The sequence below is a fragment of the Acipenser ruthenus genome, chromosome 31 (assembly GCF_902713425.1).
Source record: "Acipenser ruthenus chromosome 31, fAciRut3.2 maternal haplotype, whole genome shotgun sequence".
Classification (NCBI taxonomy): Eukaryota; Metazoa; Chordata; class Actinopteri; order Acipenseriformes; family Acipenseridae; genus Acipenser; species Acipenser ruthenus.
In genome coordinates, this window is record NC_081219.1 from 975,741 (window position 1) to 995,817 (window position 20,077).

Consider the following 20,077-nt stretch of genomic DNA (forward strand, 5'->3'; position numbering starts at 1 on the left):
AGGTATGGAATATGTAGCAAATGGAAGTGAATTATTTTGTCAGCTACAATCCCTTCAAAACAAGGGTGTAGGCAGACATGGCATTCCTCACACAATTACCAGTTAGGAGTGGCAGGTTGGGTAACGGCTCTGAGAGAATCCCTCGACACTGCTCCTCGACCGGGAGGGGAATCACCATTAACCCATCGGCAAGCTGGGGGAAATCTTTTATAAAGTTGTTATCCCTAAAAGAGAGGGACAAGACGACACGCATTACTCTGTGGTGAAGGCAGCAGAGCCAGGGTGGATGATATACTGCTGCAGCAGTAACCAGCTCAGATCATTTACTGTCTTTAATGCATGGATTAACAGAACTGACGGGGATGCAAGTACAGTAACACAGGCTAGCTGCAGCAGTAACCAGCTGAGATCATTTACTGTCTTTAATGCATGGATTAACAGAACTGACGGGGATGCAAGTACAGTAACACAGGCTAGCTGCAGCAGTAACCAGCTCAGATCATTTGCTGTCTTTAATGCATGGATTAACAGAACTGACGAGGATGCAAGTACAGTAACACAGGCTAGCTGCAGCAGTAACCAGCTCAGATCATTTACTGTCTTTAATGCATTGATTAACAGAACTGACGAGGATGCAAGTACAGTAACACAGGCTAGCTGCAGCAGTAACCAGCTCAGATCATTTACTGTCTTTAATGCATGGATTAACAGAACTGACGAGGATGCAAGTACAGTAACACAGGCTAGCTGCAGCAGTAACCAGCTCAGATCATTTACTGTCTTTAATGCATGGATTAACAGAACTGACGGGGATGCAAGTACAGTAACACAGGCTAGCTGCAGCAGTAACCAGCTCAGATCATTTACTGTCTTTAGTTGGGAGTAGAACCATGAAAGCCATTCTAATTGTATTGTAAGGGGCTCTCTGTGCCATTAATGTGTGTTCTGTACTACCTGAAAAGAAACCATGAAGATACAGGACGAGACTCCTTGGAAAATGGAATGTTATTTACTGAGTTTGCACAAGGGCATCTTGTGTAAAGCGCCCTTGATTTGAACTTCATGCTGCCAGTGATCTTGCAGGTGAAGTAGCACGCATTTGAGAAGTGGAGCTGTGCAGTGGGAAGGTGCAGGGTTACCTAAAACCCTTTTTATTTCTGTTAGAACAGAGCACGAGTGGGGATTGAACAGCAGAAACAACCGTCATAACACTGTCAATAAGCTGGTCTGGACAGATTACCAAGCCTGAACCCTTAAAATGAGTGTAGCTAACAAGGACTGGCGTTAACAGTAAGTGTAGTTAACAAGGATTGTGTTAACAGTAGTGTAGTTAATAAGGATTGTGTTAACAGTACTTGTAGTTAATAAGGATTGTGTTAACAGTAAGCATGGGTATGTATTTTAAAGCATGCTATTTGGAACTGCATGGGTCAGAGCCATCTCTGTTTAGAAACCATGCATTCAGATAGTGTGGCACTTCCTTGGTCATTTCACCTGAAGGCGGAACTGTCCCACACCTGCAGCGGCTTCTTTCCTGTCGCTAACCAACCAGCTGCTTCCCCAAATCATTGACATGGTTTGACCCAGAAAACACTGCTGCGGTGCAGTGACACGGGGAGAGCAAATGTACCTGCTATCATGTTTTAAAATAAAAAATAAATACATGTTTACTAGCATTTTGCTATAATGTTTTTCTTTCAAAACTGCACATTTGAGACAGATGTAGCTAATACAGGTGAGTGGCAGGTTAATTGTATGGGGTTATTTTGTAATCACTATAAATAACTATATAGTTATTAACAGCGTGCCAGAAAGAGGTGGGCTGAGAAAATGAACATGCTATGTGGGGGGGGGGGGGGGGTTAATGAGCATTTAATCTTGACAGCCTCATCATTCCTACACAGCAGAAATTAGAGCGCTTAGGACTGAAACAATACAGCATGAATCAGCTTTGCACCAGGAGATGCAATAGAGAAGAGATTTTGGCAGATAAGAAATGACAAACAATCCGAAATCTCTTTGAAGGATTTCCCAGGTCTTTAGCAATGGATAGAATAACAGACTGACTGTAGTTAAACCCCTAGCAGTTATTGTAGATAACGGTAATGCTTGCTTTAGGCATGCTTTTGGCAATATAAATAAATAACGTCCCTTTTCCCCTATGGAGAAAAGACACGAGCAACACCATTTCAGTGGGGTTTTAATCAAAACTCCACATCAAGGACAGATTCACTGCTTCTCGAAAATAATATGGATTTCACAACATGATGATGCAAGGAATGCCTGTAATTGTGTTGGAAACATTGATGTATTTTAAAACTAAAGCACTTGACACTTAAGGGTCTAAACAGTTGGTGCTTCTGTTCAGAATGAATAATGTATAAAGTAGTGCTTGCAGAGGGGGCTACCCACCAGAAAACACTGAACTGCATTACTCTGAAAGACAAATGAGCTTGTTATTAGGAACTTCTGTTGTTTAAGGAACATTTTAGTACAAACTGTTATAATATAGACCACCTCAAATAGCTCAGTGTCTAAATGAACAGTATTCTTGTATTTTTCCAGTTGTATTGAATTGTGGAATTTTACTCATTTAAAAACTTTTTGCATCTGTTTTTTATGTGAGTGCCATCTGTTAACAACTCCAGTCTTCAGTACAGCTTGCCATTTCCAACAGTGAGATGTGATCAATGCATACTCCAAGATGACATTGTTTAAATACACCATGCACATTCAGACAGGGAAGCAGTAGGAAATGTACCTTCCAATGAGCAAAATGACACAAGCGGGCCTACATAGGATTCAGTACACATGGATAACATAAATGTGAGGCAATGGACGAGTTCATGTCTAAAAATATCCCCTATAGTACTATAGTTCCATTAAAAAGAACCCATCTTTCATTGTAAATATTCCAGGTTTGTCCCTTCTTAGAGATGCTTGTCCTTGTGTGTTATTTCTCATCTTTCCACACTGCAGAACAGGTGCCGTCCTTGCGTATTCTATGCATGTCATTTTTCAAATCCACATGTATCTCTCATGCACACATACAGCACTGGTTTCATTTTCCAATGAGAACCCATGGAACTTCCTGCATGTCTTTCTGACTCGCGGGCAATCAGTCCAATACGGCTGGTGTTCAGCATGATCGACACCCAGCTAGTCTGCTTACGATATGAGATCCCTGCTACACTCACGTCAGGCTGTGTTTCAGTACAAATACACTGCATCGCATCACATGAAGCAGCCAGCGGCCTGCCTGTAGTGCCACGCTGATGCACATGTCAGGTTTGAAGGATGTTGCAATGAAGAAGTCAGCTCAAAGTAGAGACATTATTCTAAAAAGCGAGTGCTGGATTACAGTGTTTGGGGCGCTCCTCAAAAATAAACAACACAAACATTCGAACAGTTGTTCATCATTGCTGTGAAGTCACCAGCCGGCATGTACATATTGTGCAAAGTAAATAAACCCTTAAGGGATACATTGCTTTTATAACGAGGTAGGAACAATTTCATAAAACATGCTTTTCCAAATTGGTATTCCCATTCAAACGTTTTTTTAATTTAAAACTACCTGAAGCATGACACACACACACACACAGACACACACAGAGAGCACACACACACACACACACACACACACACAATCCATATTTTATTTTTTAATGGCAAAACAACAGAAGCAGCAACAGCCATTCATTTTGTAATTGTGAAACACTGCAGCTAGTCTGGTGTTCTGGCTTAATGCCACCAGTTTGTAAATCATGCCACCTGTACATTATGCAAGGTAAAAGGCAGGATACAAGGAATAGCTTGCTGTCTGTGACTTCTTTCTGTTCTGTCTGTGAAATCTGCCGCATATCTTATTGTTTATGTACGGCTCCTTCTCAAAAGCTCTGGCTGCTTTGATTCAATATGCTAAGCTAATTCTTTGGAAAGGGATCTAAGGAAAGGCAGTGAGAGCTAGATTTATTGCCTCTAGTGGAATAGAAAACGAGCCTGTAGTGTATTTTACCCTGGAAAATGGTTTTCAAGCACCTGACATAATGCAGACTGCTAATGCAGAAATACTGTATTGAGTGACTTCCACCTCTGTCTCTGGACTGGGTATCACAGCCCTGGTTTCGTTTCTAGAGCTCAACTCTATAGTACTGTACTGTGCAACTTTTTTGCTATGCAGATGTGCACTCTCCAGTAGTAATATTATGTGTGTGTGTCTGTAGTCGGCCAGATTTAAAAATAAAATCCCAGTGAACAGCTTTCACGCAAGTCACTTTTACACAGAATTCTACAAAAAAAATAACTTCAGTGCGTTTCTAAAACTAGCGACCCCCTTTTTATCACCAGTTACCCAATTTTGTTTAAGAAAACTTGATACCCCATATGGCACTGCGCTGGTCACGTTAAGGTCACAAACAAATTAGCTGCTGTTTACAGAAAACAATGATCATGAGCAAATTAAAAAAAAAACACGTTTAATTCAACTTTAGGTAGTCAGATGCTGGCGATGCAAAATATGTAGTGCCACATAGCAGTACAACTGTTGAAACTGAAATTGACAGCACAGAGGCAAATGCGAATGCAACTTATTTCAATTATACAGTAGTATGCAAAAACAAAACAAAACAAAAAGCCTGTTGAGTACACGTGGCTGTAAAATAAGTGCATTATTAAATGTGAAAAGAAAACGTTCATGGTAAGCTTGTCTTCTACTCTATTATTTATTTATTTATTAGCAGACGCACTTATCCAGGGCGACTTACAATTGTTACAAGATATCACATTATCTTTACATACAATTACCCATTTATACAGTTGGGTTTTTACTGGAGCAATCTAGGTAAAGTATCTTGCTCAAGGGTACAGCAGCAGTGTCCCCCGCCTGGGATTGAACCCACGACCCTCCAGTCACTCTACTTCTACCTTTATTTACACTGTGTACTGTTTTGCATGTTAACTTTATTTCCTGGTACGTGTGGTTTAGTTCATCTTACATATAAAGCCTAACATGACCATGGAAGTGCCACCAGCCAATGCAGCCATTTAAGTTAGTCCTGTTTGTGTTTGATTAACACAGGCAATTTTATAACTGATTAAAATATATATATATATATATATATATATATATATATATATATATATATATATATATATATATATATACACACACTCTAGGCGGTTTAGCTCTGTTGCATACACTGGCCTTGTATAACATTTCATTGTAATTCCTAATATAACCATGAAAACAAAAATCAATATCACATGCTTGTTGACAGCTGGGTATAAAAAATGGCTGACAATAAGTGTTTCCCTAATTACTTCCTCTACAATACACACACATACCAATACTGTAGTTTCTATTATTCATATATTCTTGTACAAGTTTGTTTTTTGGACCACAGGGAGTTCACTCGACAGGAGCCCTTGCAGATGTAAAGTAATTGCCCATGAGAAGAGAATCATTCAGTTCAGTTCATAACTGCTATCCAGCCTTCAGGGTTTCATTTGGCCATAAGCAACCATTTGTAAACTCCAGTGCTCATCTCTTAAGAAGTTGTTTAACCTTTCCAGATGTCAACTGTACAGTTATCGGGTGAGTCAGGAAGCTTTTCAGAGCACGGAAACATTTGAATTACAATGCAGTCAGCTGGCATTATCCAGGTCTGTTCCAGCCATGTCCTCATGTATTACACTGAACCAATGAAACCCCCAATCAGCTCCTGGAGAGCTTCATCAGTGTGTTGAACAGCATGGCATTCCAGGCCCGGAGTTTCCTGCTTCCTGAGCCCAGTTTGTTTGCAGTGCTTTAGCTTTGATTCAAAGGATAAGAAGTTGGATGTATTGGATGCCCCTTGCTGCAGCTACACTGGATAACAGGGTTCAAAGGAGGTACAGAAATGAAACAATGAAAAGTATTTTTTTGGGGGGGGATGCACTGCACACAAAAGGGTGAAATGATATAACAATAATTTATTACAGGACGTTTGGAAGTGCTTTAGCCAGTACTAAGCTTGTGTGTCCATCCAAAAAACAACTTGACGTTTGTTTGAACTTTTCTACTTTTTAATAGCGATGGCACGGCCAGCATTTTGATTTAATCCATGACAGGGAGCTTATTATACTAACTGTGCTATACTATGTGCAGAAATACCTTTTGAAAGGTTTACTCTGGTATGCCATAATAAAAGGCACAGCAAAATGAAGTAAAGCACAGTCAAATCATTTGAGTGAAATCCTGGTTGAGTCACAGCAGAAACTCTGACAGGTGAACTGCTGGATCACTGTGAGCGTGTACCGTGGTAAAGGAGATATCTCTGAGCTGGCACCAAGTTAGTACAAACACTGTTTTCCAAAGCATACAGCGTAACTCTGTGCCAGTTTGGCTTCAAAATATTCCAACAATGGAATTTATAAATAGAAACTGACCACTGGAGTGGTTTAGAATAGATTTCATTAAAGGAAAAGACGCGTGAAGTGCACCATGAGCCACATTCACATTGCATTAAATATGGTCTTCTCACAGGTGCAAATGCACAGTGACACTGAAACAACCAGGTTCCAAAGATAAGGCCTTCGGTAACATTGCTAAATCGTCCCGGTTTTACTGTTGTATTCACAAGTTAACAGCAATGCATTCAACTGTGCCAGCGGCATTACAAAATCAAATAATCATTGGAAATCCTGGCCTGTGATTGGTTAAAACCTCATCATAGGAGCAAAAATAGATTGAACTATTGCCCTAACATCCTTACACCACCGGTCACTAGTCTCCATCTGTCATGTGATTGGTTCACATCACTATCAGTCCCGCCCCTTTTCAAAGGAACTCCTTTCTCCCCTGCACTCCTCACAACAAGAGAAAATGGCTGAACATTAATTACAAAACATACTACAAAAGAAAGATGCTCCAAACACTAAAATGGTGATTAAAACGTCACTGTCAGAGAAAAACTTTGAAAACTATACGGTATGAACTTCAAAAACATTTCCTGTTATTTCTGTTATTTATGTATTTATGCTGTATCAGCTATATTTAAAATAATATATATTATATCAGACTTCATATATCCAACCTTGCCTCTCTTATTATTTTGACTGACTCATATATTAAATATGTACTGCAGACTCAGCTCATAGTGGAAAATGAAATGTCCCTCGGGATGACTATTGTTACCTCCAGGTGGCTTCGGGCATTATAGCCGGGTCGGTAACAATAGTCTTCCCTCGGGTCAATAATGTTCTACTATAGCCCTCCTCTCCAGTCCATATTTACTACTGTGTCAAAGTAACTGAAGGGGAGTCTGTTAGCTTACAGCAGAGTAAAACATCATACACAAACACAGGACTTGTATAAAAGAAGTGGGTAAAAATAGACTGCAGTACCAGCGTGCTGACCACTAGAGGTCATCAATCTGCACAAATCAGAGCATCTGAGATTGCTTGTTAATCCATTACCAATTACCATGCTTTTTTAATGAATGAATATCTATCTATCAAAAAACAAAAAGAATTGAAGAACAAATCAAATGTGTTCAGGAGGTTTGGGTATAGTCCTTCACTTAGCTCTCTCTCTGTCTCTCTCTCTTCTACAAGAACAGCTTATATAACACACTATACTCATTTACATGATGTATTTTTCCCCCTTCGTTTATTAATTAAAGTTAAATTGTTGTACAAATTAGTTTCATCTGATTTTTTAAAATAACAAGTCAGTGTTCTCTCCCTCTCTATAGAGCACATGCAATATAAAGAGATGCATACAAAGATAAGAATCAGAGTGTTTTACTGGACTTTACTGTGATGCTCTGCTGTTTCCTGTTGTAAACATGCAGGTCCCTGTTCTCGGCACACCATTGTTCAGTTGCTGTATTTTATATCTCCACTAGAGGGCACAGGTAGTCCAGGCACCCTATGAGGAAATAATATGCACACACTACTGTAAAAACTGTGAAGGGATAAGAAATGCAAATGCTACATAAATAAAGCTGCTCTTCCCTCACAATTACTCGGTTTCACATTTAAAGACCGTGCCTTTCTTTAGATCAGCACTCTGATCACAAAACTGACCTTTGCTTTTTTTTTTCAATCAGTCCATATTGCTTTTAAAACCCATTGAAGCGAGTTAGATTCATCAGTGTGATGCACGTGGGTGGACGGTAGGCATGAGGTCTAACTCATTTTATATAGTGCTGTGCAGGTTCCACTAACCATTCTGTATCATACAGCTGATACCATGGTTTCTTTTAATAGCCCTGTCTAAAAACAACAGCACTGTCTATAATATCCGAACTGCAGCGGCTGCTTACTGGAGCACAGACTGTTACCAGCTGTACTGAAGGCTTAAGAAGCACGTACTGGTATTAAGGATGGATTTGATATCAGTTTGGATTATGTGTCTGTGAATTTCTTGGTTATTGCAGTTGTTATTTTTAGCAGTGAACTGATACGACGTGGCTGGGATGTTATAGATTTTTAGTTTTGTAGAGTCAGTAGTTGTTAAAGGCTGGAGTAAACTCTGAAAATATGTCCTGTAATTTCTAAATGTATTGCAGTTCTGGCAGGACAGAAGTCTGAAGTAAACATGGCAGGATACTAAAGATCCAAGCACCAGGCAGAGGAAGGCTGTGAACTTTGTATGTTCACTTTCTCCCTGGACCAGGTAGTAAAGCACCAGTGAGCCACAGGTATGTCGTTCGCATAGTCCTTAAAGATATTGTAGTCATCAAAATAATTACATTAACCTTACCTGTTTCACAATCCCATTTTCTACATGGCTCTCAAATGTGCAGTTTTCAAAGAAATGCAAACCCGCGTTTTTATTTTCATGTACTAAGGTTAAAGACATCTCTGTTTGCAATTCCTTTACTCTCTGGACATTCTGCTACCCGAGCACTTCCTAGGTTATTTCACCTCAGCAGTGACTTCACAGGAAAGAAGCCGTTGAAGGGGTGGGGACAATTTCACTCGCCAGGTAAGCAAAGGGTTAAAGAATGATATCTGCTGCTACATTAGGTTAAAAGGTATATAAGGACCTTTTTATTTTATTGTGTTACATGTTCCCATGTGTTGCTACAACTGTTTACGGAAGGTGTGTGTATTGTTTTATAATTTTCTTTTTTGTTTTTTTTTACATTTTGACCACTTTTTTAAAACTTTTAAATTGCATTCCCTGCCTCAAGATGGCTTCACATGTACCTGCATGGACCTCTCAGAACTACATTTCCCATCATCCTCCTGCTCACTGGTAAATCCATCTCTGTTACATATGTGAGCAGGAGGATGATGGGAAATGTAGTTTTGAGAGGTCCATGTGGGTGCATGTGAAGCCATCTTGATCCTGGCTGAAAGCATGTCAGTCAATATCCCACTGTTTAACCTGGCACAATCACAGGGCTCTGTATCCCACTGTTTGACCTGGCACAATCACAGGGCTCTGTATCCCACTGTTTAACCTGGCACAATCACAGGGCTCTGTATCCCACTGTTTGACCTGGCACAGTCACAGGGCTCTGTATTCCACTGTTTAACCTTGCACAATCACAGGGCTCTGTATCCCACCGTTTAACCTGGCACAATCACAGGGCTCAGTATCCCACTGTTTAACCTGGCACAATCACAGGGCTCTGTATCCCACTGTTTAACCTGGCACAATCACAGGGCTCTGTATCCCACTGTTTAACCTGGCACAATCACAGGGCTCTGTATCCCACTGTTTAACCATACCCGGCTTGATAGAACACACCACAACCATCTACAGTACAAGGTTTCAAAGGGTACGCTTGCTACAGGATAAAGGGAAGCTAACCAATGCTTTAAAATAATGCTTCTAAAAGAACCTCTCATTAGCGTTATTAACATTAATTTTGTCTTTTGTTATGCTAAGAATAGTTCTTGTTTATGTACATTCCGGTTTTGCAAGCATTTTAAATATAATGCTGTGTAGAGTAACAGCAGCATTCAGCGCAAAGCAGTAGCTTGTTAAAGATGATCTTTCGAGGCCCAGCTGACTCAGCAAGAGATCTCTCTGACTGGGTTAAAGGGATTGTAGGTAACATGCCATGGAGCGTACCTGTTTCACACTTCCATTTTCAACATGGGTCTCAAATGAGCACTTTGGAAAGAATCACAAACACGTATTTTAATTTGAAATAAAGATATCTGGTACTAAGGTTAAAGAAATCTGTTTGCTTTGCCTTCTCTCTGGAAAACTTGCTACATGTCAGGAGTGGGTCAAAGCATGTTAATAACAGGAAAGAAGCTCAGTGCAATGTCAGATCAGTTAATAAAAAGAGTTTCTTTAAAAACTGCATATTAGAGACCTGTATGACAAATGGAAGCGCAGGATTTATGGAATTGTTCTGTTATTATTGTTATTAGTTTATTTAGCAGACGCCTTTATCCAAGGTGACTTACAGAGACTAGGGTGTGTGAACTATGCATCAGATGCAGAGTCACTTACAATTACGTCTCACCTGAAAGATGGAGTAGAAGGAGGTTAAGTGACTTGCTCAGTGCTTGAGTCAGTGGCTGAGGTGGGATTTGAACCGGGGACCTCCTGGTTACAAGTATATTTCTTTAACCACTGGACCACGCAGCCTCCTGTTAGCTAGAAACGCTTTACACCGATGCATTTAAATCGAACCACTGTCTTTAAATAGAATTCCATTGGATAATTGCTGCTCAACTACTTGTATTTGTATGAAGAGATTGTTTTGCTGTGATTTACACACCTGCAGTCATTGTTTGAGCCATATTATAAGTTATCCAAGCCTTGCTAGATTTTGGACTGCTGTAATGACAGTACCATATGGTTAATTACAGAGGACTTGTGTTCATTCTACTGTATACAATGGGATGAAACTGCAGCACAAGCTATTTAATAAAGCACTGTTCTTAAAACAACACACTGCAAAATGATTATGTAGTAATGGCTTTCTGCATGAGGTATTAATTATGTTATTGATTATAAGTTTTACATAATGTTTAAATTGTGTGTGAAGGAGCTTTTATAGTCGTTTTAATGCAGTATTGTCCAGGCTTAGAATTCTCACATTACACGTGGCTGACCCTGAGAGGGGGGGGAAGGTGCATTAAAAGACAAGATTGACGCGCCCTGCTGAATGTAGCACAGTGGAAGTATGTGGTAGGCTCGCTGTGTGTGTGATGAGAGAATGACTACCTTAATTACTGGACAAAAAACAGTCGGATTGAAGGGGAGTCAACAATTGTTTACAAAAGTATACATATCAAACATTGTAAAGGTTTGGCAGTCTTTTCATCTCTTTCTTTTTTTTGTGATCATTTTTTTATTTATTTAATTAAAGAAAACAATACAATACACAAAACAATTAGATCACCCCCCCCTCCCCCCGATAGCAACTCCCACCCCATCACACCCCATCCTACCCGCCCCACCCACCCCAAGAAGGACCCTAGAAGCAGAATTCAGTCAATAACAGGTGAAGGTCTGTCCAGGAAGGTCTTGATAAAGTCTGAAGCCGACTCCCAGGCCCGCACAGTCCCCCCCCCAGCCCCATGGATCTAAGTGGTGGAAAACTCCAAATGAACAATGTCCAGGAAAGAGAGAATCCATTGACGCCAGGGAAGGGAGTGGGGGGGCTGCCAGCGAAGGGCAGTGATGCCGGCTAACCAGATCTGTTTTTGATTAACAGAAAGATCAAGTGAAGAGTCACCATCTAATAATAATATTTTAGGTGAACAAGGAATCTCACTATCAAGAATAACAGATAGGGTTGTATCGACCTGCTTCCAGAACACAAGCTCATCAGGACATTCCCAGAGCATATGTAAGAATATACCTACGGTACCCTGGGGACAGAGCATGCAGAGGGGGGTAGGGGCCAGTTTCATATGACATCTTTTTCGAGGGGTTAAGTATGTTCTATGAAGAAAGTTGAAGTGGATAAACTGATGATTAGGATTCTTAGAAGCTGTCCTTAAATTATTCCATACTGTGACCCAAGATATTTCTTTATCTACAAAGGATAAGTCCCTTTTCCAAACAGTATTAATCACCAAAGGTTTGTATGATGCCTGGAGAAGGAGGGTATAAAGTGTGGTCACCAAGCCCTTTGATTTTCCCCCTTTAACTAGAATATCGTGTAATATGTGTGAAGGCACCTCATAGGCACGCATTGCGGAACGTAGACGTAAATAAAAAGAAAAGGAAGATTTTGGTACATCGAATTGTAGCTGTAAATCTTGGAACACACAAAGGTACTTATCCCTACAAATGTCTGAGAACGTGTGTATTCCCCTGTCCCTCCATTGTGGAAAGGAAAAGGGGCGACCGCCTGATAAAAGTTTATAATTATGAAAAATGGGAGTATGAGAGTGCCATTTGAACTGAATTTTGGTGTGCTTTTCAACTGTGCGCCACACAGAAATTAGATGGGAGATTATAGGGCCAAAACGCAATCTGCAATGTTTGAGAGGAACAGCTGAGTAAACCAAATCTTGAAGTCTATGCGGAAATACCAATTTTTCCTTGATTGGTCGCCAGGAAACATGAACATTGGAGTCGAGCCAAGATGTTCTTAGACCAATTAATCTTATAACCTGATAACAAACTAAAATCATCAAAAATGGAGAGTAAATGAGGGAGTGATTGAGGCACATTATCAACAAATAAAAGAACAACATCAGCACAGAGTGAAATGTGATGCTGAGTATCATTGATATTAATAGGATTAAAAGCTGTTGACTGACGAACAACCTGGGCAAGTGGTTCAAGTGATAGGGCGAACAGAAGTGGAGAGAGCGGGCAACCCTGACGGGTACCCCTGGAGATAGCAAACTGGGAAGAACATTTACTGCCCGTAAGCACCATTGCAGATGGGTTAGCATATAACACCTTAATCATACGAATAAAGTCTGACCCCAGACCCATATGCTCCAAAACCGACCACAGATACCCCCATTCAAGGCGATCAAAGGCTTTCTCAGCATCCAGTGACAAGACTGCACAAGGAGAACTGATATCCATAGCTGCATGGATAATATGAAGAAGGCGACGCACATTATCAGATGCGAGGCGTGATTTGATAAAGCCTGTCTGGTCATGATGAACCAGTTTAGTCATATAAACCTCAAGACGACGTGACAAGACCTTGGCATAGATCTTAACATCACAATTTATTAACGACAGAGGGCGGTAGCTCGCACAGTTAGTGGGTCTTTATCTTTTTTTAACAATAGAGATACAATAGCTGAATTAACATCTCTTCCAAAGGAGCCCTTTTCAATAGCGGTTTGAATCATCTTTAACAGAAGCGGTCCTAGCTGATTAAAAAAAGTAAGAAAAAACTCAGGTTGTATCTTGCAAAGCCTCTTTTAATTCAGCTAGAGATAACGGCGCGCCAAGTACAGATGCTTCCTCAGCTGAAAGACGTGGCAGTCTAAGGTCTTGTAGGAAGTGTGTACATGTGGTCTGATCAAAGGGGGTGTCTGAGCTGTATAATTTAGAATAGAAGGAGCGAAATTCATTTTGCAGTAAAGTTGTATTGAAGTGCCATCGTGTAGCTCGAGTGGGAGTATCAGCTAATCTGGAAGTGACACTCGAATGCTCAGATAACGCCGCAGGATTAATGTCAATACTGTGAACCTTGGAAAAAAGTTTTTTCGATGCAAAAATAAAATCAATCCTAGAAAAAGATTTATGTCTGTCCGAAAAGAAAGTAAATTCTTTAGCAGACGGGTTAAATATGCGAAACAAGTCTATAAGCCCTAAATCTGAAATAAATCTCTGCAAAGTGAGAGAAGCCGCCTGTTGTGTCCAGCCTTGATCCAGACTCGGTCGGTCGATAGCAGGGTTAACCACCGCGTTCATGTCAGCGCTGAGAACAAGTCTATAATCTGACATGTCCAGCAATATAGTAGTTAGTGGACTAAAAAAGTATGGGTCATAAATCGCTGGGGCATAAACAGATACAAATGCAATCTTTTTATCAGATATAATAGTCTTCAAAAATGCCACTCTGCCATCTAGAGTTACGTGTGATTCCTGCACAGTGATAAGTAAACTGTGTCTTAGTAATATTAAAGCACCTTTAGACCTGGAGTCAGCACAGCTCGAGGCAGCCACGTAATAGTGTTTATTAGAAAATCTGTTAACATCACGTTCTCTCTAATGTGACTCCTGAATGCAAGCAACATCAACATGTTTCCTACGCAGAAAGGCGAGACAGGCAGATCGCTTTTGCTGGGAGTTTAAACCGTGTGTGTTCCAAGATAATAATGTAATATCAGTCATAGGAATTGAAAACCAATGCACTGATCGGAGGTGAAGAAACAGAGTAAATGGCTAGCGGTACAACCTTAATAAAAGAGTAAAACAGTGTGACGAGTTACAAAGCCAAGAGTATAACAGCAGAGAAACGCTGTTGATGCAAAAAGTGCATGCAGAAATTCGTATGTACCAGCCTAATGTCACATTAACCCAAATCAATTGGCCAAAGAAAGGCATCTTAATAACAAAAATAATAATGGTTTAAAAAAACAAACAAAACTTGACTGTTTGATTACTAGTGACATTCTCAAAGAAAGACTGTGGACCGTACCGGGCCCATCGACGATAATGTATCTTACTAATAGTAATGTGAACCATAAGCAATGAACTAAAATTAGCTGTAGTGTTAATGAATTCTGGAGTGTTATTTCACCAATTTTAAAGCGATTCGTTTGTCGCAAATAGAGGCCTGTAATACTACTTGACAGTGACACAGTCCCATGCAGTCCAAAGGAGGACATCATCCCACCAATTCTTCAGTTGGCAGAACGGAGAAGCGGCTAGGTGAGCCTCGAGGTGAAGCAGTGCTGTTCAGCGACTCAAGAAAGTCCTGCACCTCCTCTGGAGCATGGCATAGAAAGATCCGGGAACCGTGCACGATCTTACATATTGCCGGGTACAAGATGAAGGCCTGGATACCCCGGGAACGGAGAAGAGAGAGGGACGTCTTTTCCGAGCTGTGACAGCACTGTAATCTGGGTAAAATCTTAGTGATTGCTCCGCAAAGCGAGGGGGATCTTTCCTGGTAGCCTGAAGAATGAGCTGTCTGTTGGTGTACCGGAGCAGGTTGAAGATAAAGGTGCGGGTTTGTCGCTCGGAGAGGAATTATTTGGAGGAAGACGGTATAGAAGACAGATCAGATTCTCCTGCACCAATCTCCTTTTTGACAGCAGAAATTTCAGTGTTTATCATTTTGACAAACTCATCTCTCAGCGCCTGCAGTTTGAGGTCAAGTTTTCCCTCGAAGGCAGAAAGTTGGCAAGTGAGTTCCTCCTTAAACATCCCGAACATGGCGGACATGTCGGGAGCAACAACAGGCTTTGAAGCTTTGTTAGGAGACAAAGGCAGCTCGGCAGAACGCTTCTTCTGAGATTGTGACATTCTAGAGCGTATCAGGTAATGAAAAATAATCAAAAAGATGAGTAAGAGCAAACTTTAGTAATGCAAAAAATAATAATAGGAGCGAGATGAGGCGGAGAGTGGACTCTAAGCTGCCATCGCTATCAGAGGACCACGTGGTCTCCCCCTTTTCATCTCTTTCCAATTGACTCCATGGATATCTGTGCTTTCTGATACAAACATAAGCACTGAGCTGTACTGAGGCCTTGTCCAAAGTCAGTTTGGAACTCGTGCTTATATGATTGTATTGGAGGTATACCTTTCTTGTATATAAAGTGTTTTTTAATCAAAAACCATTTGTCAGCTCAATTTTTTTCACTACAATTATATTTATACCACAAACTGGTGTCTCATAGCACCAGCACCAAATTAAAAAAGCAAACATTATAGTAGAGAGGAAATACAACCCCTTTCTGCAGTGCTTGAAATGGAAACCCTTTCTCCAGTGCTTGAAATGCAAACCCTTTCTGCAGTGCTTGAAATGGAAACCCTTTCTCTAGTGCTTGAAATGCAAACCCTTTCTGCAGTGCTTGAAATGGAAACCCTTTCTCCAGTGCTTGAAATGCAAACCCTTTCTCCAGTGCTTGAAGAAGCTCAGACTCCAGTATTAAGCTTCCTGGCCGATCAGAAAGACGGGAAGGCTCTGCTGTTACAGTTTTTAAAACACAAGCTGATGATCTGAAACTAGGGCTCATCATCCTCTTGTCGATTCCCCAGGGGTGTCTAGCATTGAAATCACTGGCTTTGGGCTTTAGAATTCCTGCCAAGTTATCTGCAGCTGCATTGCTGGGAAAGACGCCCTACTCAGTGTGCAAGTCAACAGAGCACACATTGCTATTAAGCTTGCAATAACATTTCCAATAGTGCTGATAGTACCTGCTATGCATATGCAGAAGCTTGGGGAAAAAAAATCTCTTACTTACTTCAACTATGCCTCTGGGGTCCAAATCCTATAAACATCAGCTATTAAAATTGTATGTATACATGATGGTGTGTAAACTAACCTCCAGTGTGTGTGTGTTCCGTGTTTCCAGGAAAATGTTCACCTTGACCCAGCGAAATGCTTTTAGAAACACACAATTGTTGGCCGCATTTGGTCCCTACACTGTCAAGTTTCAGCACATTGTTGGGCTGCAAGCAGGTGCCATTGTTGATTGGTGACTACAGTGATACAGGCCCCTTTACTGTCTAGTGCACCTGTCTGTAATACATGTCCCTTGGTATGCCCAGCTCCTTTAGTTTGTTGTAGACTGGCTGGTATGAGTGCTGGGATAAAGGTAGGAAGGATACTGTTCCCCAGTAAAGGCTGGTTCATACTCTTACGACCACCGGAGGCAGTCATGCAACAACAGTGCGACGTAACTGGCTAGAGATGAGAAAACTTTAACTCTGACAACCAGCTTCCCTTAGATCACCAGGCAGTCGCACGACTAGGAGACTACAAATGGCCCTCGGCGGGGGCCGAACCATTGACGTATGAAACAGCCTTTAGGATGAAGGAGAAGGGTAGAACAAGAACAAGGGGGTTGGGGGGCATTATTGCAGGCATGAAGTTAACCCTCATTAATACAGCTGGGTGTCGAGGTCTGTTTGTGCAGCATCATTATCTGAGTAAAATGGAAATTTGCATTTCATTTGAGTGAACACTGAACAAGATAATGAATATTTCTCATTACTGACGAAGAATGCAAGCACTGGCAGCGACACAGATATTCCAGACAGAGGTGACAATTTAGAACAGAACTACAAATGGTGTCCATAAATGTTGACATATCTATGCAAATTAGGTTTTAATGAGACCAAGCCTATTCGTCAAAAGGGTTGATGACATTGAAGACTATCTAATTAGAGATGCTTTTTGTTTTCTTTTGGCAGATTTATTTTCATACAGCACAGTATGGAGTTTACTAAGAAAATACTTTGGACATTTTTTCAATAGTGATACATTTAGCAATACTAATAGAAACTCAACAAATGTTTCAAATATAAGTCTTTCTGAATCTTGTCTTCAATCTTGCCTATGCAATTTCCACATTTTGCTTCATTCCTTTTCTTTCCCGATGGAGTGTTTCACTATTAAAGGGAGCAGCTGACACACAACCGTGCTGATGAGCCAGGACTGACGGTCTATGGAATGGCAGCTTTGAAACAAAGCCCTGCACTGTGAGTCCTACTAACTACATGACCACCGCGTGTTCAACTGGGGTCACATCAGTAATAATAACTCAGTGTAGTGCTTACTAGAGGATTCTAAATCCCACTGATTTACACGCCTGTGTATGTGCTGTTCCATTGCTGGGTTCTGCTGTTTCCCCCGCCCTAGTGGTTACCATTGCTGGTACTGAGAGATAGTCAGGGAGACAGTTCCACTGCCTAGCCCCTTGAGAGGCTGAAAATGAGGAGGAGAGGAGGCATTACCGGCCTCCAGTTCCAGTTCATAGTGCTGGAGCAGGATTAATGGAAAATATTTTTTAAAGCTGTGATTATTACGCAGGTTATTTATGTTCATGTGAAAAATTGTATTTAAAAAATGAACGGGAGGGAAGACACAAGTGACAGATAGAAAATGAACCTGCCAGCTTCAAATCATTTTTATTTCACAAGTTTCTATGCATGATGAATTCACAGACCTGACATCTGAAAGCAGAATAAACACATATTTCTTAGAAAACAATCTGTCTAACAACATTTTATTTTTTTTTAGGAAGCTTTGCAGTATTTAGCAGTGGATTTGCAGAAGTATTTATTTGAAATTTGTTTAACACTGCAGAAAAGATTTGCATTTCAAGCACTGCAGAAAGGGTTTGTGCAACACCCTTTAGAGCATGCTGAATTCTAAGTGCACTGCGTGCCCTCTTCACAAACATTTAGGGATGTATAAAACACAGCGTGATATTGATTGTGATACACAGATTTTGGTTGGATTGTCAGCATGCTAGAGAATCAAACCTTTTTTGAATTCAACAAACCAAAGCTTTTAAATAACTCAGAGTTAAAGCTTTGTGATTGTCCTGCGTACTCTTTATCAAGTGCAGTTAAAACGGCTCACACATGCCAGTTTTAAATATAAGCAATTGGTGTAGGCAGGATTCTGTTTACTATTAAAAAAATATATTAAAAAAAAAAAAAACACTGAAAAATACATCATCATGTCTGTCTAAATGGACTAACGTTTATCTTTGCACTACTAAAGACATTTCTTTTTTACATACCCAGTGACCTTGTCTAACTTGCATTAGAGCAATTAAATAAACTGCATATAAAAAAACATCAGTTAATGAAACATAACTATAAGTCCTATATAATGCTTCTATAGCAACAGGAGGTTAGTCACTCTGCAATTTCCTGTTGTGACAGAATACTGTGACGATATCTTCAGGCACCAATAAAGTAATGTTATAATTGCTATCCTGGATCCAGTCATTCAAAACTTCAAATTCAAATCTAATTTGACACATACTTATTAGTTTTGATTGTTCCTTTCATCAGCCCTTTCCTGTTTAATGATTCAAGCAGCATATTATTTCCATCACAGCCAAACATTTGTAGCGTGGCTACAGATTACTTGAAACTTTATTTAATTGAATCTTTTCTTTGTTGATAGTTGTCTATGTGTAATTATCTTTTTTTATTCCACCAAGAATTGCAAATGGGGCGGAGATGTTACGGTTATTGGAAAACTCTCCTGCTCGCTTACTAAAGGGGCTCGGTGCAGCCAGGGGAAAGGCTCAGGCAGGTCAACCCATTAAGTCATGGACAAGTTTGGTAGAAAGTCAAGGTTTAGTTTCGCTTGTACTTTGGCTTTCATTTCCCTTCTATTTATTCAGTTTAATAAATGTATGCATATATATTTGAATTCTCAAAGTTCTTATTTAAGACAAAATGACGCTCGGATTAGGGTTTCAACTCAATTAGGCTTGGAGTTGGTATTTGAATCATGCTGCTCTGCTAGTTACCATTATCTTTTTCTATCACTGTGTTGCTCTATAAAACTGGAAACTAATTACACTGAAATCTTTTTAAATAACTTAATCCCCATTTGTAAACACATACATATAAATATTGGTCTGGGTTCCTGTCAGGGCTTAGAATGCAATTATATTAAACATTATCGCAGTGATGAAAGCAGCTGTAAAAAACATTTTTATGCATTTTACAAAGAAATCCCAGATTAAGAGTCTGAGCTCGATGCAGGCCCATGTATAAGAAGTTCATAAGGTCTACACTAAAATAAATTCCAGTACCTACTGTTACGTCTCTTAAATCCCAGACACTGCTAGCTGTGCTGAACTGTGTGGTTTTGTCATGTGACTTAAACTCCTTTAATTTGACATGAGATGGACTTGTAACCTTGTCTTCCACAGGTAAATGGCAGGAGAGGTGAGTGAATTAACCTAGTCTTCCACAGGTGAATGGCAGGAGTGAGTGAATTAACCTAGTCTTCCACAGGTGAATGGCAGGAGAGGTGAGTGAATTAACCTAGTCTTCCACAGGTGAATGGCAGGAGTGAGTGAATTAACCTAGTCTTCCACAGGTGAATGGCAGGAGAGGTGAGTGAATTAACCTAGTCTTCCACAGGTGAATGGCAGGAGAGGTGAGTGAATTAACCTAGTCTTCCACAGGTGAATGGCAGGAGAGGTGAGTGAATTG

The 20,077-nt window shown here is 40.4% G+C and overlaps 1 protein-coding gene across 3 annotated transcripts in view; it reads right to left on the minus strand.

Moving 5' to 3' along the window:
- LOC117396811 (astrotactin-2-like) overlaps nt 1-20,077 on the minus strand; it is a 559,949-nt gene that overhangs the window by 192,175 nt on the left and 347,697 nt on the right. For all 3 annotated transcript variants that reach the window (XM_059005718.1, XM_059005716.1, XM_059005717.1), the window contains one exon: nt 100-224. In XM_059005718.1, the coding sequence (XP_058861701.1) occupies nt 100-224 (125 nt within the window). The remainder of the gene's footprint in view (nt 1-99; nt 225-20,077) is intronic.